We start from the raw sequence: 22133 nt of genomic DNA on the forward strand, positions 1-22133 counted from the left end.
GGGGATGTAAGGTAAAGAGAAAAAATGTAAGCATTTGTTCATTTTGGCTGAATGGGAACATGAATATTCCTTTATCACCCTTTGTGACGATCTGTCTGCTTAGAACACTCCCTACTGCCAAGAGGAAACAGACACGACTCGCCTGTGGGGACCTCACTCTTGTCTCTGGACCTCTCCCACTGACCTACCTGGCAAACCTCACAAAGCAGGAGTCGCTCAGGCTCGCCTCTCACCCAGCCTCATGGGCAGCTGGGGCCCGGGGGGGCACAGCTAAACTAACATAGCCGGCACCGCACAGGGGTCTGCCTGCCTGCCTGCCTGCCTGCCTGCCGGGCTGCAGGGTCCCCAAGAACACGTCCTGTGCCCACTAGCACCCGGCCCACGGCTCGGGAGGACAGCATGGCTGGCGGACTGGCAGGCTCGGCCACACGGTCCACCGCACCTCTGCTCGTCTATCTCCTCACCAGCTGGATGACCCCGGATCAACTCTTTCTAACAACCTCAGCTTCCTCGTGTGACGTCCTATGGAGCCTGTTGCACGGCTTAGTGACAATTTGTCTCTATAATACACCCCAAGGAGGGCCTGGCACATGGAAGCTGCTCAACACACACGGGCGTTGAATTCTGACCGGACTCGTCGCTGGTGTGCTGATCGCCGTCCCCGTGCTGGTCTCTGCAGACACCGGGCACGCTTGTAATTCCCTTCTGCTCCCCTGGGCTGTCGTGGTAGGCTGCTCCCCCAAGGGGCTGGGCTACAGGCGTTTGTGAAGAGAAGGAAAAATAAATAAAACCATAGACTTGAAACTTACCCAAGCAACTGAGAACACAAAGATACAATGGGGAAAAAGAAAACACTGGGGAGGCAAAATGCAATTTATAAGATAAAATTAATCTATCGAGCTGCCATAACAGGACGTAAAAAGCATAAATATACTGCAGCTTGTCTGAAATGGTTTAAGTCCAGGCTCTCAAAAAACTGTGAGTGAGAAAATGAATTCTATAGACTCATGCCCACATTTCCCCCCGGAAGAGAGAGGCCTCGGGGTCTCCTGGGCACCTGTGAGGGAGGTACCTGGCTGAGGCTCCCTGTCTCAGCAAGAGAGGAAAACACTGGTAAGTGCGTACAGCAAGCTCGGGGCAAAGTGCCAGGGCCTCTGGTGGGCTGAGTCACCTTTGCCATAAAAATCTTCCCTCCCTGAAGTGCCCCCCACTTCCGCGGACAGGGGGTTCTCAGAGGCAGAGACAATCTCATTCCTCTGTGTCTCTATGTCTCTCCTACACCCAGTGCATGAGGCTGGAACACAGCAGGTGCTCAGGGAACATCCACTGAACGCATGAGTCGATGGCTGGGTGGCTGGATGGAGAGAAAGTGGGAAAGGAGGGGGGAAGGAAAGAGCGGTACTGCCAACGCCCCAATCATCCTGAAACCTCCACTACGGTGAACCCGAGAACCCAAAGATACATGGAAAACACCACAGGCTACAGATCGTCAGAAAACCCACATGCAACGTATCACACACGAGGCTTTATGAAGCAGTAAAGGGCACAGGCTTCGAAATCAGGCAGTGGTTCAAATCTAGCTCCAGAAGTCAGTGCCAGTATGACTGTAGCCAAGTCACTTTCTCTCTGAAATCGTGGCCTCAACGACAAGCGGGGATAAGGACTGTTCCTGCCTCAAGGATGTGAAGCAGCAGCAATTAGATGGTGCATTTCAAGTGGGCAATGGGGCCGGATAAACAACAGGCACCTGTCTCATCACTGACACAGGAAGTCCACGACGCCCAGCCCCCCGCCGGCCCTGGGCTGCCCTGACAATCCCCTCATCGGACGCAATCTCCAGCCCAGAGAGCAAACTGCTCAATGGCAAAATCCCAAACTGCCTCCATCTCCTCCCTCAACACGCACCTTGCCCCCTCGTCCTGAGGACCTGGGCAGCCCGACCCCGCCTCCCCAGGACTGGACGTTTCTTTCCCCCGTTCCCGTTATCACAGACCTGGCAGAGCGTAGGCGCCTTCACTCCTCGCGGACCCTTCCAGATCATGATCTCTTCCCGAGATGCTCCAGCTCCACGGCTCACGCTGCCAGGCCATAGCAGTGACCACTCACCTTGCTGCAGCCCCCACGGTCCCAATCCATCGATTCCCTGAGACCCCCTGTCAATGTGGTCCCAACTGCCCTGCTTGTCCACATGGCCTTCCCGTAAAGCTCCTCACGGCTCCTGCCGTCTCGGTTCCCCTCCTCCATGGGCTCTCGGGAAGCCGTGCCAGGCAGGTCCAGCCACACCAGGGACGCAGCTCCCTTCAAGGTCACCAGGGACAGCGTCCCGTGACGAAATCCTGAAGCCAATACTCCATCTTTGTCTTATCAACAATATGCGGCACAGCGAGCCTGCTCTTGACCTCGCTTCTGGATGCGTCCTCTCGAGGCTCCTTCCTGTCTCTCTGGCCCCTCCTTCTCTGTCCAGCTCTACTCACAAGAGTCCCCGTCTCAGTTCTGGATCTGCTCCCCAGGCTCCAAGTCTCGGAGCTTCAAGTACCGGCAGTATGTTGGTATTTACTGAGTCTACAGCCCTAGCCCAGATCCGGCTCCAACTCCAGACTCCTGCGACTCCAAGCGTGACCTGACATCTCCACGGGGACGGTCAACGAGCGTCTCAAATCAGTCCAAAACCAGACGCCCGACACCCACCTGCGCCCACCTCTCCTGCGGCCCGGCCCGCCTCAGCGCAAGAGGACGCCATCATTTGATGGCGCACATTACAGGTGATCCTTTACAGCACAGGTCGGCCTACTTCTCTCCAAGGGCCAAATACAGGGTATCTTAGCCTCTGTGAGCCACACGGCCTCCACACAAGGACTCAGCGCTGCTCTCGAGCACCAAAGCAGTCACAGACACGATGCGAACGAAGGAGTGTTCCCATGTTCCGACAGAAACGGGCAGCGAGCAGGGCCCAAAGGCCGCACTTTGCCAACCCCTGCTTGAGAGCTGCAGTCGGGTCATGGGACTCTGCTGCTCCAAACCCTCCAGTACTTTCCGGTCTTACCTGAGTAGAAGACAAAGCCCTAGAACGACCCTGAGGGCCCACCTGATGCACTGCCCCCTGACCTCTTGCCCTTCCTCACTCCACGTCAGCCACAGAACTGGCCTTCTCGTTCATCCAACTTCCCAAATTCAAAACAACATCAGGGCCTTTGCCCTTGCTCGCACACTTCCCAAGGCTGACTGACTATTCTGCTCACTTCCTGCTGGTTTCCACTCAAATGTCACCTCGTCAGGGAAGCTCATCCCACACATGGCAGCAAACTCCACCCCACTCCACGTTGCCTCAGCCCTGCCTTCTCTCTCCCCACCGCACCTGCCATCTCACACATGGTTTGCCTACTTGTCGGCTCACTGTCTTCCTCCCCACAACAGGAACGCAAGTATACACAGACCTTGGTCACCTGTTCCGTTCACCATCTCCCCAGGGCCCACAGTGGGGCCTGGCACACAGGAGGATTTAATCACTGGGCTTTGAATAGATAAATAAAAGACTGCTGCTGTTCTTGGTATTGGGTATTGCTATCACTTGCCTGAAGCACAAGTTCAAGATGAGGAGCGAGCGTGTATTTCTATGGGCTCATGAACCCTCCGAAAACGAGGCATGACCCACCCTGGGCACTAACCTACAATGCTCTGTGGTAACGGCTGTCCGCTTTCTTCAGATTCTCGAAGGGGTGGTGGCCCCAAACCACTGCCACTGCTTCAGCCTAGGGGACAGTACATCATATGCCCCCTCCGAGTCTATGCAGTCTAACTTGGACACATTTTAACCCAGGGGCTCTCTGTTTTGGGAGCTCCCGCAAGGGCAGAAACAACAGATTCAAAGTGGGCGAGGGGGCAGGTCACTTCTAGAGGAAGACATAAGGTCAACAATGGCTTGGAATTAGCCCTGAGGGACCCAAAGTGATGGAGCCTGAATGTTCTAGAAAACCCCGCCACGAGGACTCTTGCTTACACACACGATGCCATATGCACGAGGCTTCCATAGACAAAACCAGAAAAAGAAAACAAACCCAGATTCAAATCATCCCCCAGCCGGGGTACCCACACGCTCCCCCAGGGAAGGCCGCAGCGACCTGCGAGCACTGGCCAGTCCCTCCCCATGCGGACTCAGGAATAAAATGAAAACAACAGATTCATTTCCCTTATTGTGTTCCTTTGAGTGTATGTTTGTCAGGTGTCAAGATTAATCACTGTAATTCATAAAATTTACACTCAAGCTTACTGCAGCTCTAAACAGCAGGCTGACGCTTCGAGCAGCTCTATCGCTCGTCTGTCTCGCTCACAGAGAACACGTTTCTCCTGGCGCTCACCTTTCAGGAGTGTCTCGTCTGGCGCTGGCCTCCCCTCCATCATCGCTTCGGCCAGGATTAGCTTTTGCTGAAGTTGCCTGTTGCGGACCTTAAACTCCGTCAGCTCCCCCTGTAGCTCCAGGACCTGGCCCTGCAGCTGGGTCACCAGGTCCTGGGGGGCGGGCGGCCGACTCACATCTCCTGCTGGCTGGGACGCTCTCCTCAGGATGGGCAAGCGGGACCTCCTGGCGTCCTGAAGAGACACACGGAGGGGACAATGAGTACACGTCCACTGGTCACGCAGGCAACACATTCTCACGCCGACCTCGTAAAGCAGGATTCAAGCCGGCTGTCCACACTTCTGGTTCCTATAATGGCATCATCTATGCTTATCCCCCGGTCTACGGAATTTGTGTCTTGGCAGGTCCCTCCTCTGACTGGCCGCTGCCAAGCTTTTCCCCGTCGACACCCGCTTGGCCCTGGCCCACCGTCTCTGCGGACATGCAGATGCTCAATACGTGGCAGTCCTTTCCTCAACACGATCTTCTAAGAAACATTTTCTTGCTCCTTCTCTATTTCCTCCCCCCGCCCTCATTGCTCGGTCTAAGCCCATCTGCCTCCTGCCCCTGCTAGTACACCAGAACCACCCCCCACTGGAGTCCTCTGTGGCTACTGAGTCACCGATCCCAGGGCTACTGCCCGGGCTCAGTGCTCCCAAACCGCCTGGCGTAGACACCTTCACTGCCACCGGCCAGCCCAGCGCTCAGCTCCTCACATGCCCCACCCGAGTCCCCGCACCAAAGCCATGCGGCTTCAACGCTCTCGGTGAATCGCACCACCATCCCCTCACGGCGCATCCTCATCAAACTGCCCTTTACGCTCGTCACCCACTCTCCCCCCTTGCCGGGCTCCACTGGCCCCTGCCCCCAGGTCCTCTCGGAGGCCTCCCGGCTCTCTTCGTCCCCCACCAACCCCAAGATGCGGCTGGCGCTCACCCAGTCATGGCAACGCACCTCCTGAGCGCCCTTGGCCTTTCAAGTCCACTCTCCACCAGCAGCAGGCAAGGCGAACCTATCATCCCTCACCTCTGCTTAAGACCATCCTAACACTTCCCTTTTCCCTTAGGACAAAGGGCAAAATCCTTACCACAGCCTCCATGCTGCCCAAGTCACTGCCCCTCTCCTGCCTCCCTATGCCCACACTCTCACCTTCTAACAGTTCCTCAGTGTCTGTGTTCCTTCAGGCCCAGGGCCGTGGCCTACACCGCCTCCTGTGTCTACAACACTCTTCTTGCCCCATCCCCCACCCCTCGCATAATCCCAATGCATTCTTTAGCACCCGGCTCATAGGTGTCTTCCTCGGGAGAATGGGCCTTGATTTCCAAGGCCAGGTCAGGACTCTCTGCTAAGGACACTCACTGCCTCCTACACTGGTACCATTAAAACTAAATGCCTGTGCGATTACTTGTCTATCGTCCACACCGGCTGACAAGCTCTGGGGCTCAGGAACTCTGCATTTCTTGGTCATACTCCTTCTGCAGCTTTCAGCACAAGAACACGGTAGGTACTCAACAACTATTTGTGACATGAACATACAAACAATAATTTAAGAGGCCAAATGGGGGTGACTTTTGAGTGTGGGGAATTTTAAATATATTCAAAAGCTGGGGAAAGGGACCAAAATTAGAATATTTAAGTACTATTATAATTCAATAATAAAAAACACAAATAATTCAATTGAAGATGGGCAAAGGATCTGGTAGACATCTCTCAAAAGGACATGGAGTTATGGCCAAAAACACACAGAAAGATGCTCAATATCATTAGTTATCGGGGACATGTCCCAAATCACAGGGACATACTGCCACTCCTAACCCACTAGGACAGCTGATAATCAAAATAATAACAAGTGTTGGGAAGGATGTGGAAAAACTAGAACCATCATGTTTCTGGTGAAAACGTAAACTAGGAGCAGCCGCTTTAGAAAATAGTCTGGTGACTTCTCAAAAGGTTAAAGAGAGGGGCACCTGGGTGGCTCAGCTGGTTAAGTGTCCAACTTCGGCTCAGGTCATTATCACACGGTTCATGGGTTTGAGCCCCATACCGGGCTCTGTGCTGACACCTCAGAGCCTGGAGCCTGCTTCGGATTCTGGGTCTCCCTCTTTTTCTGCCCCTCCCCTGCTCACACTGTCTCTCTCTCAAAAATAAACAAACATATAAAAAAATTTTTTTAAAGGTTAAACAGAAGACACAGAGCTACTACCTGACCCAGCAATTCCACTCCCAGGTATTCACCCTGGAGAAATGAAAACACATGTGCGTACAAACACTTGTAGTACGTGAATGTTCACAGCAGCATTATTCATAATACCTGAAAAGTAGAAAGAGCTCAAATGTCCATCAACTGATGAATGGATAAATTAAATGTGTTCTATCCATACAATGGACTGCTATCTGGCAATAAAAAGAAATTGAAGCACTAATATAGACTATAGCACGGACGCACCTCGCAAACATTATGCTAAGTGGAAGTAGTCACCAAACATGACATATTGTGTGAGTCCGTTTATATGAAATATTGAGGACAGACGAATAAAGGCAGAAACAGAAAGTGGCGGCCTACAGCTTGGGCAGATGGGGGGGGAATGGAAAATGACCACTAATGGGTCAGGGTTTCTTTTCGGATAATGAACATGCTCTAAAATTGATTATGGTAATGGTTCCACAACTCTCCAGATGTACAAAAACAACAAAACAAAGCAGTACACTATATACTTTAAGTGGGTTAACCGTATGATATGTGGATTATGCCTCAATGAAGCTACTATTCTTTTTAATTTTTTAAGTGGAAGAGAAGGAACCTGAGAGGAAAACAGGAAATACTCGGGATCCTGGGAATGCCGAAATCAGCAGCGTCTCCCAAGGACAAGGGAGGAAGGAGCCCTGCTTGCCCGTTCCAGGATGTGAAATGCTTTCAAGCACATTCTCCCACAGTCCGCAGGCGAGCTCTGCATTCCCAGGGCTCACAGGCTACCTAATAGCAGTTATCGGGCCTATTTTCCAGACAAAGAACTGAGATGCCAAACCACCCGTCCAATGTCATACGACAGACCGGGTAGAGACGTGGACCTCGCAGCAGCTCTTTGGCCTCTACTGCTCAGTCAAGGAAAGTGAGACTCTCTATCCTGAAATTCCAGGGGGAGAGAACGGGTTCAAGGACGAGAACAGTCTGAGGTGGTGAAGGGGACCAGTTGGGAGGAAGTGCGTGCCTTGTCAAAGGGGACTGGAAAATAACAGTCTCTGCTTGGTCCTCAGTCTCCACCGATCTCTATTCTTAGATCCAAAGCTGTGTGTCATACGGCAGGAGAAAAGATATCTGCAAGCGCACAAATGCCAAAGCCAATTTCAGGCTGGAAGACTGCCGTCAGTCAACCTAACGCGGCTTCTAAAATAACGCCGCACAAAATGCTACCTTATGGGCGCTGAGCGGAGTCCCACCTACCACCTCATTACAGATGTCAGAGCGGGACCCCTCACCCAGGGGCGGAGGCAGGGCAGGAACGCTCCCACACCACCACGTACGAGGCTCCAGCGGGCACCCACCACACACTTCCTCGTGTCGCCGCTACACCAGCCTCAGGTTCTAAGTCACACCCGTAACCTCCGAGCTGCCGAGAAAGGTAAGCAATCCGGGGCACGTGTGCAGTGGTGATGAGGGGGCGCCTCCCTTCCTGAGAAAGGTATGCTCAGAGTGTCCCCGCCTGCCTCCAAAGCTGGGCCTCGGCCTGCGTCCCACAAGTCCTCCCAACAGCCGACTCTCTCTGGACAATTTTCTGAGCTTGTATTTCTTCATGTGTAAAATGCGGGGAAGGCCCACCTAGCTCATATGCTTCCTGAGAAGACTAAATGTGACGGTCTAGAATTTCTAGCACAATCCTGGCATGAACACAAGACGCTAAAAAAACAAACGCGGTTGCCTTCCTTTTGAAGAAACGCGTAAGAAGGAGAACTCCAAATAAAAACAAACGACAACAACAAAAAACATTGTTTTTAAATATATTCAGGGAAATTAATAAATTCATTCAATTTTGCGATTTTCCTGCACAAAGGAGGCCATCCCCCACATAAACTGGGAGGAAAAAAAACTACCTGGGTTTTCCTAACATTCAGGTACAAACTAAGAGGGCCGGGGGCAGATGAGAGTGTTTCCATTCCAGCCAAATTGCACGAATTTGCATCTGGAGTACCGTTAATATAATGCGGTGTCTTTTTTTTTTCTTTACTGATATCTTTAGAAAACCCTTTCCTAGAAATTACAGTTTTGGTGCATAATTTAAAACAATCAAAAGCAATTTTGCTAATGATATAGCTAACTCCCTGTGGTATGCACAAAAGCAGTAATTTAGTGGTCAGAAAATAAACTTACTTCCCCATTCTGATGCCACGAAGCAGTGTGTACAGCTGGTTTCTCAGATACAAAACACCCGTCAGGAACAGGACGCCAAGAGCCCTCGCTGCAGCTCGATTAGAAACATGACCCGCTTCTCCACCAGGCCACACACCTCTCCCTGCTTTGGGGACCAACCAACCCCAACCCCTGTGCCCAGGGGGGTGTCAGCAAAAGGTCCAATCGAACACTGCCAGGAGAGTCTGGCTTTTAATAATCCGGTACGTGTGATGGTATCTTGAGACAGTATCTTGACTGAAGCAAGACGCACTCCCCCACCAGCACTGGACCTACCACTGTGGGTCAGCGGGAGCTGGGGGCCAGCCTGGGACAGGGCATGGCGGCCCCAGTGCCGCCCCTTAACTGCTGGCCACCTGTGGGCATTCAAATTCTGGCTTCCTGTGCTCTGATAGGTGTCGTGCGGATCTGAGCACGTGGACAAAGCTCACAGAAAAGTACCTCTCCGCCAGAAAGTCTGCAGAAGGGAAAACCTACGTTCTCGGCCTGACTCCTAAAGTCCAGTTACCCCAATTTCACTGCAACCTACAAAAGTTAAGTGTCCACCTGGAGGTGAAAGTCGGACAATTTCTGGCACATTCCCCACCACAGAATCCTACAAAGCCACTACCAGGAAAGATGTTCCTGGTACACAGCATGGAAGAAAAGGCTACACAAACAGACGTATAAATATGGCTCTATCTTTCTAAGAAAACCACATAAATGTCACGCTATATAGATAAATAAGGCTGGGCTGGGGGGAAGGTTAAGACAAAACACACACTGCAAGGTAGAGGGCAGGCTAAGTACAGGCAGAGGGAGATACCGGGTTTTATATAAATCAAGCGGGATCAGAGGTGAGTTTTTAAGTCTTACATTTGTATAAAATAAAACATTAATAAATTACGTACAAACGAGCTTACTCTGTGGGCCCCACTGGGGAAGGCCGGGCGAGCAGCGTGCCTCCTCGGCTTCGCGCACAAGCTCTCTGGCGGGCCCTCCGTGTGGAACACGGCATCCGGCGGCTTCTCTTCCCAAGCCTCTCTCTGGCCGTGCTGTGGGAACTGGTGCGCGTCCCCCTCCACGGTCACGGTTTGCACGGAGGCATCCTTCAGCTCCGGCCTGGATGCTTCGCCTGCCCTTTCGAGCGGGGCTGTCCACGGCGACTTCGGTGCATCGTGGGGCTTGGAGGACGAGTTGGGTAGGGCCAAATGTCCGACCTCGGCTCTTGGCTGAAGAGCCGTTTGCTCGAGTGGCCTCTTGGTGTCACCATCAAGGTGTCCCGCAGAAACTCCCTGCTCTGTCAAGCATATTCGTTCCAGAAGCAGCTCATGCAGCACTTTCAGGAGATCAGGCCTGTTTTTCCAAAAGGGAAGGAAAGGGAAGAACTCGGTTTTCTCGTGCTCTTCCCAGTTTCCTAAGTTTTCCCAACTGGCCTAGAGCCTGTTTAAACTAAGCACACTGACCGCCGGCCAAGTGCCGGGACCCACACCCAGGAATTTATCCTAGGTCACCTCAGGACCACCACGCAAGGTGGGTACTACCTCGTCTACGCCATGGATAAGAGGAGAAGTGACGTGACACAAATACACAGCAAGTGAGGGGCCCCGTGACTCTACGGACGCAGGCTGGGCCTAGGAGGGAGCAAACAGGACCATCAAGTGCTCTCGGCAAACGCGAGGTCCACCCACCCCCAGCTCCCTACCTATATCCAGGGGCAATTACAGCTGGGTGGGCCCCACTAACCCTAAGGGCCCATCCGGGAGCAGGCCCATCATGGTGCACAGTCCGTGCTCAGGAAGTAGGTGCTGAACGAAGGGACGCTGGGAACCCCTCCTAACAGGAAGAGCAGTGGCTCTGAAATCACACGAAAGCGGCTCCAAATTCTAACTCAGCGGTTCTTTGGAAGAGGGGTCAGTCTCCCCCCACAGGACAGTGATGTGGATTAAACGAGAGGGCGTACAGGTAGCAGATCCTTTCGTGCCCCTGGCCACGTGCCCCAGGCTCCCGTGGACCCAGCTCAGGCTGCGTGGACACGTGTGGATGGCACCGGGAGACACAGACAGCCCCGCCTCAAGCACTCCTGGCCCCCCTCTGCTGCACTGGGGCTCTCCCGGGGCTCCCTGACCCCCAGCAGGGCAGTGGGAAGTGAGAACCGGTTTACATGGGGGAGGGGGCGGGGACCCTCAAGCAGTGGGGGGAGAGAGCTGCCTGGAAACGTCCCCCTCTCCCAGCGCCCGGAGAGACGACGCTACGGCGCAGTCTACCGTGTCCCTCAGAGGCCGCCCGAGGCACTAACCAGATCACTCGTGTGCCCCTACTGGCTCCGCCTCTATTCCTGTCTGACCCTCTCTGCTCCCCGGAGTCACATCCCAAAGAAGCCTCTGTACCCTAGTCTTCACTTCAGGCTCTGTTTCCCAGGAACTCAGGCCAGCATGCACAAGACTGCAGAGCAGCTCCTGAAGAACCCCTGTGGGTGTTTCCTGTGCTAGGCCCCGCGACGGGCACCGAGGGCGCAAACCTTCCTGCAAGGCTTAGCCTGAGTCAGAGACAGGCATGTTAGCACACCACCACTCCATGGGGTACGAAGGCCAACACAGGCCTGTGCAGGCTTTAATTAACGGAGCCACAATCCCAGGGATCCAGGCCCAAGGGAAATGGGACATTCTAGGCCTGGCAAACAAGGTGAGTACAGCTGAGGCACGCTGGAGGGTAAGGGGGTGAGGCTGACAGCTAGGCAGGGGGAGCTGAGGTGGGAGAGGAAAGGGGAGCCACTGCATGGCTCTGTGGCAGTGGCCCGGTCACCCGTGTGCTTTGCAGGGGGGACTCCGGCTGCTGTGTGAAGAACGAGTGGAGAGACTTCCTGTCAAGGGGGCAATGTGAGTACATACAGGAGACCACCCACCCTGCTCGAAACCCATGTAAGTGACAGCATAAAACACCTAACAAGAGCATATCACAGGGTGCACTATAGGCCTCAAAAACAAGGTATAATTCATCCAAAGGTCAGAAACCGAGGAGGAAAGTCATGGAGATCTCAGGAGCCAGAGGGCCAAGCAAAGCCAACTGCGGCGCCCCACAGGGGAAAGAGGAAGCAGGGAGACGGAGCCGGCTGTATACACGGGCAAATCAAACCCGCACACGCAGCCCACTGCTACAACAGACAGGCCGCAACCCAACAGACCAAAGTTCACGCTCAAGAAAATAAAATCAATAAAGTAACTGAAGATTTTAAAATAAGTATGTACAGGGGCACCTGGGTGGCTCGGCCAGTTAAGCATCCAGCTTCAGCTCTAGCCATGATCTCACAGCTCATGAGTTCAAGCCCCACATCGAGCTCTGTGCTGACCGCTAAGAACCTGCAGCCTGCTTCAGATTCTGTGTCTCCCTCTCTCTCTCTGCCCCTCTCCCACACGTACACACACTCTCTTTCTCTCTCTCTCAAAAAAAAAAGGATAAACATTAAAAAAAATTTTAAATAAGTACATGTAAATCATCTAAAACATAAAGAAGAAAAAGCTACTCATTTACGGTAAAAAAAAAAAAAAGTGACTCATTTAAGAAAGAAAGAAGAAACTCGGAGACTGAGGCAGGAAAATAAGGTAAAAAAGGGACTGAAGTGGGCAAGGAAAGAAGGAGAGGCCAGCGGGGCAGCTGTTAACTTCCAGGAAAGGGGTGTCAGAAGGCGAGGTCTGGGCCGTCAGTACTGACAGGGGGCAGGAAGGCCCCCATCTGTGATGTGCCCTTTCTCCTCTCTGCAATTCCTCCAGCCTCTACGGACGGGCTCCCTCAAGGTCCCCCCCACGTGTCTGCCGCAGCTCAGGCGTGAGCCCGAGTTTCACCTTCCCCGCTGCGCCCTCTACTGGCAGGGGAAGGCCCTACTCCCGGCTGGACTCCCATCAGCTTAGCTCTGGGGCACAGGCGACTCCATTCAGATCACACAGCCGCAGCAGGCCGAAGCGGGGTAAAAAATAAAATAGCCTGCAAAACAAAATTAAAACGTATGGTGCATTTTTCACTCCTAAGATGGAATCATCTAGACGACACAAACCATCTAAAAATTTAGTAAACCCAGACTTTAAAAATATTTCTGGTACTTTAAGCATGTTAAACTCAATTTTCCTTCCCTCTCCTCCTCTTAACATAGATTAAAAGTAATGACAATTGCTATTGAGCTAGCCAAAGGAGGCAGGCCTGTTACTCACTCACAGCACACAATAAAGCCCAGGAAAAAGACTTTACAAATGGGTGGTAAAAGGTGGCGAAAGAGGCCATTGTAATACACTACTGTGGGGGTGCTGTAAAATAAAACATTTCAAGTGTTACTTTACTGGGAATCTGAGCGGCACATTTATCAAGCCACTGCCGTGATCAGGACCTTTTTAATGGTTCAGTCGAGGGCCTTGTCAGGGGCCCGAGCGTTGTTGATACACACTTCCTGAGACTCTCTGCTGCAGAGAGAAGGTGTAAGGGGAGACGAACTGACGTTTGTGAAGCACTTAACAGAGCGTCAGATCCTTAAATACACTGACTACATTCACTGTGTTTTAAGTTTATTTATTTGAGAGAGAGAGCACAGGCAGGGAAGGGGCAGAGGGAGAGGGGGAGACAGAGAAGTCCAAGCGGGCAGCAGGCTCTACGCCAGCAGCATGGAGCTCGACGCGGGGCTCGATCCCCGGAACCGTGAGGTCATAGCCTGAAGCGGCATCAAAACACTTAACCGACTAAGCCACCCAGGTGCCCCGCACTGACTGCATGTAGTGGTCACCGTAAGGCCAGAGCACGCAGCGATGCTGACCCCATGTTACAGATGAAGAAACTGGCTCGTAAAGATTCAAGATCCCTTAATAAAGGCAGAACAAGGACTGGAACCCAGGTCTTTCTGACTCCAAAGAATCACTTCCCTCTTTCTAAATTTTCTGCACTTACCTTCTGCTGTGATGCTGCACTTTGGATCGTCTGCACTCTCACTGAAATATTTATGGGGCACCTCCCACCTGCCATGTAAGGCGGCGGATGTGCCTGGTGAAGAGGAACGAAGGGGTTTACATTTCATTAAGAAGACAGACGGACATGGGGCACCTGGGTGGCTCAGTCAGTTGAGCGTCCGACTTCGGCTCAGGTCATGATCTCACGGTTTGTGGGTTCAAGCCCCGCCTCGGGCTCTGTGCTGACAGCTAGTTCGGAGCCTGGAGCCCGTTTCAGATTCTGAGTCTCCCTCTCTCTCTCTGACCCTCCCCTGTTCATGCTCGCTCACTCTCTCTCTCAGAAATAAATAAAACATTAAAAAAAAAAAAAAGACGACAGACGGACATTCATACGTATGTCGATAACTAAATAAGACCAGGTAGAGCACTGATAAGTACTCTGAACTGAGGGAGGGACGGAGGGAGTCCTGAGACTGTGTGTAGAAGCAAGGTTTCCCATTAGTGGTCAGCAACAGAGCTGATGTCTGGCCGAGGCCCCACAGTCATACATATACCTGGGAAAAGAGTGCTCCAGGTAGAGGGAATGGCTAGTGCAAAGGCCCTGAGGTGAGAACCAGGCTGGATGTGTGAGGAGCAGGGAGGAGCTGGGTGAGCAAGCGAGGTAGGTGATAAGGACAGAGAAACAGGTGGGCGCCAGGACAAGAGGCTCTGACCTTACTGTAAGGGCACTGGAAGCCGCTGGAGGGTCTTAAGCATGGAAGAGACGTGATCTGACCTGAGCTTTAAAAAGATCACTGTGGCACGAAGTGCCTGGACCACGGCATGGATGGCTCGGTCGGGTAAGCGCCCGACTCTTGACTTCGGCTTAGGTCGTGATATCACGGTTGTTGAGTTCGAGCCCTGCATCAGGCTCTGTGCTGACAGCATGCAGCCTGCCTGCGATTCTCTCTCTCCCCCTCTCTCCCTCTGCCCCAGCCCTGCTTGCTTGCTGTCTCTCTCTCAAAATAAATAAATAAGATAAATAGATAGACAAAAATAAAAAGTTCACTTTGGCAACAACAACAACACCTCCTGCAGCCACTCTGTGGAGAACGGACAGTAGAGGAGGCCGTGCTGCCGGAGTCCAGGCAGCTGATGGTGGCGGCCTGGGCCAAGCAGGGCTTCTGAAGCAGAAGACTGGTGTTTCCCTGACCGACCAAAATCCTGGTTATCCCAAGGAGTCTTTGTAAAAGACTCCTCCGGAAACTTCTCCACAGCTCGTGGCATTTACTTGCTGAGGGAAAGCCAAGTCCCCAGATGTCCGCTCCCACGTTTATGAAAAGGAGATCAGCTCCGGCAGTAGGCAAAGCTGGTGTGAGGGTGCAACGGGACCGGGCATGTGGTGCCTGGTGTGGTTGCCAGACGGGGGTGCCGACCGCGGCCGGGCCTGCGGGAGGGCCCTCGGAGCCACGCGTCCACGTCACAGGCTGCAGCGGTGCACCATGAACGACAGCCGTCCGGAGAACGAGATCGGGCAGCAGGTTCCGGCTCCTATAAGAAAGCCTTCTGTGACACTGCGAGTGGCCAGCAAGGCCCGGAAGCCTAGGGAAGGGTTAGCTGCAGGGTCCGGGGAACGGAACCACAGATGTCACAAGCTTGCCCGGCCCAGAAAATGCTTTCTGAAAAAATGGAACTAGGGCTACATTTGTAAAACTCAAGAGATTCAGAATATAATTTGGGGGCTTCCCTGGAAAGAGCGGAAGGCTGTGAGACCCTGTGCTCACACCACAACCATCAGAACTGGCAGGGAGCAGCCCCCAGGTCCCACACGCCCACCGCGCGGCAGCCCCCCCTTCTTCCCCCGGCTCGCATCACCCGGGCACGTTCCTGGGCGCTCTCCGGACAGAGGGCTGCATCTTCAAGCTCTGATGTACCGTCTGGGACCCTGGCATGCAGAAAATGCCCCAGCTCCCAAGCGTCGACTATGGTCACCTAAGTCCCTGTGGTAAGAAACCCGAAGAGGCACTAACACGTGTCCCCATGAGGACAAAGGCCAGGGATGGGGGAGGGGGCCGCCTGCCTGAGCCCACAAAAACAGAGCACTCCAGCCCCTTTTTTAGCTGAAGAAACGTCTGTGAGGCTTAGTCCACCAACGACAGAGGACACAGTTGGGTTCCCGGCTCTTGCCAAGAGTCACAGGCAGGAGTCCGTAGCTCCGTTTCTCTGTCTACACTGGAGGGGAGGGGGGCGCTTCTACTGAACACACACTACCGCCTGCCATTTTCCTTCAACGCTGTTTCCTTCCTCGTCACGGCTCCCGAGGACGTGGCCGGAGAGGAAGGCACGGCTCCTTCTGGCTCCAAAGCCCGAGCAGCTGTCCCTGTCACGACGGACTTGGAAGAATGTGAAGGGGGGACAATCTGCTCCCGAAGGGTTAATTTGAAAGACACAAATGTGCGGAGCGTTTCTCCTTTTTGTTTTGAGGCAAACCCCCTGAAGTATTTCCTCACACGGGCCGACTCCCAGCAGATATAATGAGAAGAGAATTTAAGTTCAAGCTCCACGTGAAACAGCGAGTCACGACTACAACGGCAGCTTCTAAGCTGTTGCAGAAACTGGAAGAGATGCCGGCAGGGCTGATTCCTCTCGCTGACAGCCAGACGCGGCCCTTCCCTGGGCTCCCCGGACCGATTCCGGAGGGAAGCTGCGCCCCGTCTCCGCTAGGCCTGCAGGAGGCCTCGCCCGGGTCCCCTCCCAGCCGCGCGAGCAGCCTAATTACTTAATTGCCTGACTGGCAAGATTCCTTCCAAGACGTTTCGGAGGCCCTCACGCAGCCCCGCCATCGAAATCCATTCAGCAAAATGAGCTTGTTCTCCCCTCACGCCGCAGAGGAAAGCAGTGCCGGGGCCCCGCGTCTACCTGGATTCCAGGAACAATGTGGCCTTCTCGTTGAAAAACGGGGCAAGCAAGTTCACGAGGTCACCCTCTTCTAGCCTCCGGTCTCCGGGGCAGCCAGGCTTGCAGGCTCCATCGTAATCTGGACTACTGGAATCTGTGTGCCTCAGATATCCATTTTTGCAGCCTCCTTTGGAATAATCCACCAGGACCTGCAAATCAGAGTATTTGGTCAAAATGCGGACCTTGGAAGAGAGGAAGGGGGTGCGTGCGGGAGAGAGAGAGGACTGAGGCCGAGGCCAAGAGTGAATGAGCAGTGCAGGCAGGCCAGAGGGGAGGGGAGAGCAGGGGACGGCAGAGAGTGGGCTCGGGCTCGCAGGTCCACACGCGTGCCCTGCTGCAGAGAGACACCCCCCTCCAGAGCTCAGACAGGTCTACATCACTTCTCCTCCCCCTCGGTTCCCTCATCCACAAAATGGGGAGAGGAATGCCACTTCCCCAGGTGACCACGAGAATAAAATGAGAAGACTGGGCTCACCTAAAGCCCTGGCAGTGTCCTGCCCACCATGTGTGTATCCCCCCGTGCCCCAGGGCCCGCTCCTGGTAAGTTCCTCCTAAGAAGGGTACGGAGCCCATGCCATCAACGACCTTTTGGACATCTATGATCTACTTCTTGCGATGTATCCTCCCCATTATACATCAGAAAGGCGCCTTACTCTTTACAGATACATCCTAATTAACATGACGTTGATTTGTCTCATTAGGAAAGAAGCGCGTTCCTAACTCCCAGGGAGATGTTATTTACGGATCCACCTTCCTGGGTCACTGAGGGCCCCGGAGGAGTGGCACCAAGGACGCACAAGTTAAAGCTTGTGCGGGGCATGTCTTGAGGTGCTGCAATTAGCATGCTTCCTCCCCCTTCCCAAAGCTGTAAATGTCTTCTACCCGTCTATAAATAACTCCCCTTGACTTCATTACTGCTGGTGATATGCGCACTAGCCATCACACCCCTCTCTCACACTTGTGAAATGATTAAGATTTTTAAATGGAAGACAAGACCCACACGAATGAGCTGTTATTTATAGGGTCTTGCTTGCCACCAAACTAGTTATTACATCCATCTAAGAAAGTCTGGGAAATAATAATAAAAAGAGTGATAGCATTTACTCCGTTTAAATATCACAAAAACTCCAGCAAGGATGTGTTAACTTCCCTGACGGAAAAACCCAGGCCTAGGGGTTAACTGAGATCATAAAGATACAGGCCAAGACTTAAAATCGGTGCCCACTGGGAATTGCTCTGCTTTCCCAAACCATCTACCTTTTAATGCTCTCCCATTCACGACTACGAGAACTCGAACACCTTGAAGGTTACAAATGCCAACACTCTAGCCTCCCGCTTCCACTGTGTCCTAGGCTTTTGGGCCCTCGTCTCATTTCTGTCACTGACTTAATGCTGTGTCCTGGAGAAATGCCCTCCACTCACGGGCCTCAGTTTCCAATGCATGAAGCAAATGGGCTGGGTTAGATCTCTAAGGATCTGACCAGGTCCAACATCCAAAGCCTGTTATTCTCTTACAACAACCCTGTTCTAACTGGCAACGCTACGTACGTCGTCCTGCTTCCTGATGGGCTCCACCACCCCGCTCGCAGTCTGAGAAGGAGGCGGCCCGGCGTCTTTGCTCCCCACTGGCACGCGGCAAGCACGCGACACAGGCAGAAGGAACGGAAGACTGGCGCGGGCACCGCGAGGGGAGGATGCAATGGGAGCGGACTGCCGCGTTCCTACCTTGTCGCTCTGCTCCACGTGCTGGTCACTCAGGAAGTCGTTCTCGTCATCCTCCCCAGTTCTGGCCGTGTCCTCGTCCTCCTTGCTAGCCAGAAGCTACATGGAGCATGGAATGGTGTGAAAACGCAACCCAAAAAAGTGCGCGGCATGAATATGTATGAATAAGTCAGCGATGTCTTTTTTTTTTTTTAATGCAAAACAAAAAAAACAAACCAAAAAGGAGGCAGAAACGAGTGCCAAAGCCAATGAAACAAAAATTAACCGAAGTTAGAGATGCTGTTCTGGCCAATCACACGCAGCCGCCTAGGGCGTCCCGTGTTTCAGGAAGAACTCCCCAAGAAATAACAAAAGCCATTCCCCTGCCCTCGCGGGGCCTGCCCCGAGCTGCTGTAAATTGAATATGCTGTCTGCTGTGCCGCTGGCATCCCTGCCGCTGCTAAATTCACTTCCAGATTATATAAAAGTAACAAGATTTTGGGGAAAAGCTATTGATGGAATTGAAAATATCAAACAGCAAGAAAGCAGTAAATGAAATTTATGCTCTGCCCGATTTATGCACCACTTCTCCTGGTTAGCACGGCACATAAACCTCTTTGTGGAATGTCACACATCTGAGATGGACAGTCCCACCAATGCTGTCATTCTGCTGACAAAAAGTCGTCGCTAATGAGCAGAGTGTCGAGCCTGCCTGATGGCAACTTTATGCTTTGGAAAAGAAGAGCAGTGTTTTATAAAGACTGCATAAATCCCTGATCCTTTAAAAAGCTTCCACATTCTGCACTCTCCAGAATGGACGGTACAATGTTCCCGAGATGGCCAGATCTCAGCTCTCTGGAAGAGAGAAAATTCTAGTCTTGGGACACCTGGATTAATGCAATCAAAATGGAGAGGAGAGGTGGCCACACCCAGGGAGGTAATCGGTCAGATGGGTTTTAAAAATTATACTGAACCTCTCCTCACCGATGAAACTGCAAGTTCTGCACCGACGTGTCACTTGCTGAGTCACTGCCTGGCCAGGTTGTACGCGAGACTTCTAAGGTTCTGTCTCTATAGCTTTATTTATGAATTCCTACATCCAGTTCATAATTTTCATAGACCAACTTAAATTTTTCTATCTTCCTTTTATAGGAAACCCTTATTTTGGAAGAAAGCAAACAAAACAAAGCAAACTGCCTTCCTTCAGTCATTTTCTAGAAAACTTTTCAGGACCAGAACACATTCAACCTGGCCACAGCCAAATCTACAATCAGGATCAAACAGAACTGACGATGTCACAAACCAGACCTTCCTAAACTATGAAATATTAAACAGGCTGGCCACGTATGAATATATTCACATAGGCATCAAAGTTTCTACATGTGGGCAAGGGGCTTCTCTCCCTCCACTGACATCGTCCCTCATTATTAAAACGTGCTCAAGTGATAAAGACCAACCAGGGCTCTCAAACTTGTTGGTGGGAATAGAAGATGTTAGACTACTGTGGAAAAAGTACTGACAATTTCCTCTAAAACTAATAAACCTATGACCCAGGTATTCCACTTCTAGGTATTCATCAAGAAAAATGAAAACAGAATGATCTGTACATGAGTGTTCAGATCAATTTTTATAATATCCCCAAACCAAAACAATGCAGATCAGCAGCAGAACGAATAAACAAATTGCAATACGTTCACGCAATGGAAAACTACTTAGCAGTAAGAAGGAACATGTCGTTGCTTCGGGACCAACATGGATGAACCTCAAAAACAGAATGCTGAATGAAAGACGCTTTACATGAAAGTCTACTCGATGATTCCATTTCTGGGAAGCTCTAGTGCAGGCAAAACCAACACGTGGGGATCAAAAGCAGAAAAATGGGGGCATCTGGGTGGTTCCGTCGGTTAAGTGTCCACCTGCAGCCCAGGTCATGATCTCACAGCTTGTGAGTTTGAGACCCACATAGGGCTCTGTGCCAACGGCTCGGAGGCTGGAGCCTGCTTCCGATTTTGTGTCTCCTACCGTAAACACATACTGAAGCTAAGACACGTGTTGAAGTATTTCAGGGAAAACGCACTGGTATTTGTAATTTATATTACAATGTGTCAAAAAGATCAGATGGAGTGATGACGAGACGTGGGACATGTTAGCAGGAGAATCTAGGTGGGGAGTGTGTGGGGGTTCGCCATCAGGTTCTTCTCTCTTTGCTGTGTTTAAATTTTTCAGGATAAAATGCCGGGGAGTCTCTCCCATCTTTAAAACAACGGAAGAACAGCAGTCTCCCTCTGATTCCCCAACAGCTCTGCCCACTGAGCATTCTCTGCCTGTCTCCAAGCTTCTTGAAAGAACTGTCTATCCCCACATCCGGCAGCGTGGCTCTCGTTGCTGACACGCTGTAGAAACGGCACGTGAAAGGTCCCCAGAGACGGTCCAACACAGGAGACAGAACCCACACGGGCTTAGGGAAGAGGCCCAGAGAAGCTCGTCCCTGACTCTGTGGACAAAGGAAGGGTCTCCCCTAAGTTAAGCTAAGTATTGTTAACCCACATCATTTCCAATTGAAATACCAACAGCATCGAAGCCATTTTTCATTTCCAGAAACACAACCACACCACTACTCAGAAATCAAGATTAACTTTCATTTCTCTTTACCTCTGCTGACTTGGTCAAAATTAAAAGTAAACTCAATTTCCAGCAACGGCCAAGAAATGACATGCTGTGGACAGAGAGAAATGTCCCTCACTCCACACATGAATGACTCACTGACAACTTCTCACCGTTTTTTTCTGGTCTTGTGACAGTACTTGACCCTAGAGGACATCCCGTCCCTAAAGCATCGCTCCATAGCGTCTGAGCCGTCCCCTGGTTCTGCCCCGGCCTCCTGGGTTATTCTCTCGTGATCTGCGTTTCAAGCCCTCCTTCCCCCTCCAAGAAGAATTACCCTCAACTTCAAAAGGGAAGGCCGGACCCCGGTCCGCTCCCTCCCTCAGCACACTGTGCTCTTCCTTCGCAGCCCTCCCCACCCTTGGGGGCACCTGATCCTCCGCTTCTGCGCCCGACATCCTGGCTGCAGCAGGCCCGTGTCCCCGTGCAGCTCTAACAGCGCCAGGTGCACACTAAAGCACCTGCTGAAAAAACAAATGAACGAACAGTCTTTCAAAGTGAGAGGTGAGACCAAAAGGTATCCGGTCCTGCTACCCCAAGGGTGTCCCTTGGAGCCATAGAAGCTCATGCCAAATGTGGACTCTCAGGTCCCCGTGCCAGGCTGACTGAACCAGAATCTTCATTTTAACAAGAGGCCCGGGAGAGTCATGTGCGCGGCAAACTTGAGCAGCACTGCCCCATGGTGTCATGAAGACAACAGTGAACAGAGCCAGAAGAAGGCTGCAGGTCCAGCTCTGTCACTAACTTTCTAAAGAAATTAAATTAAACTGGGCGCCTGCGTGGCTCAGTGGGTTAACATCCGACTCCCAGTTTCGGCTCAGGTCATGATCTCACCGTGATCATGGGGAGTTTGATCCCCAGGTCGGGCTCTGCACGGACAGTAAGGAGTCTGCTTGGGATTCTCTCTCTCCTCTTCTCTCTACCCCTCACTCATGCTGTCTCTGTCTTGCAAAATAAAGTTAATTTAAAATGTTTTAATTAAATCAGCTGTTTTACTGAGTGCCTACTATATACCAGGCACTGTGCCCAGGACTCTTTATAAATCATGTAAAATTCATAGTAACTTATGAAGTCAGACTGTTAGAAAGCACCTTTTAATGAAATTAAATCTGCTTCAGACACACAA

At 52.0% G+C, this 22133-nt stretch overlaps 1 protein-coding gene across 3 annotated transcripts in view; it reads right to left on the bottom strand.

Moving 5' to 3' along the window:
* Positions 1-22133, bottom strand: part of CDK5RAP2 (CDK5 regulatory subunit associated protein 2) — a 166169-nt gene that overhangs the window by 48240 nt on the left and 95796 nt on the right. For 2 of the 3 annotated variants that reach the window (XM_077769941.1, XM_077769942.1), the window contains 4 exons: positions 18368-18463; positions 16604-16791; positions 9701-10133; positions 4356-4587 (listed from right to left, as the gene is read on the bottom strand). In XM_077769941.1, the coding sequence (XP_077626067.1) occupies positions 4356-4587; positions 9701-10133; positions 16604-16791; positions 18368-18463 (949 nt within the window). Of the gene's footprint in view, positions 1-629; positions 753-4355; positions 4588-9700; positions 10134-16603; positions 16792-18367; positions 18464-22133 lie in introns of all 3 variants that reach the window. The other variant, XM_077769943.1, reaches the window with a different exon arrangement.

Source organism: Crocuta crocuta, unplaced genomic scaffold (genome assembly GCF_008692635.1).
Source record: "Crocuta crocuta isolate KB4526 unplaced genomic scaffold, BGI_CrCroc_1.0 scaffold95, whole genome shotgun sequence".
NCBI classification, from domain to species: Eukaryota; Metazoa; Chordata; class Mammalia; order Carnivora; family Hyaenidae; genus Crocuta; species Crocuta crocuta.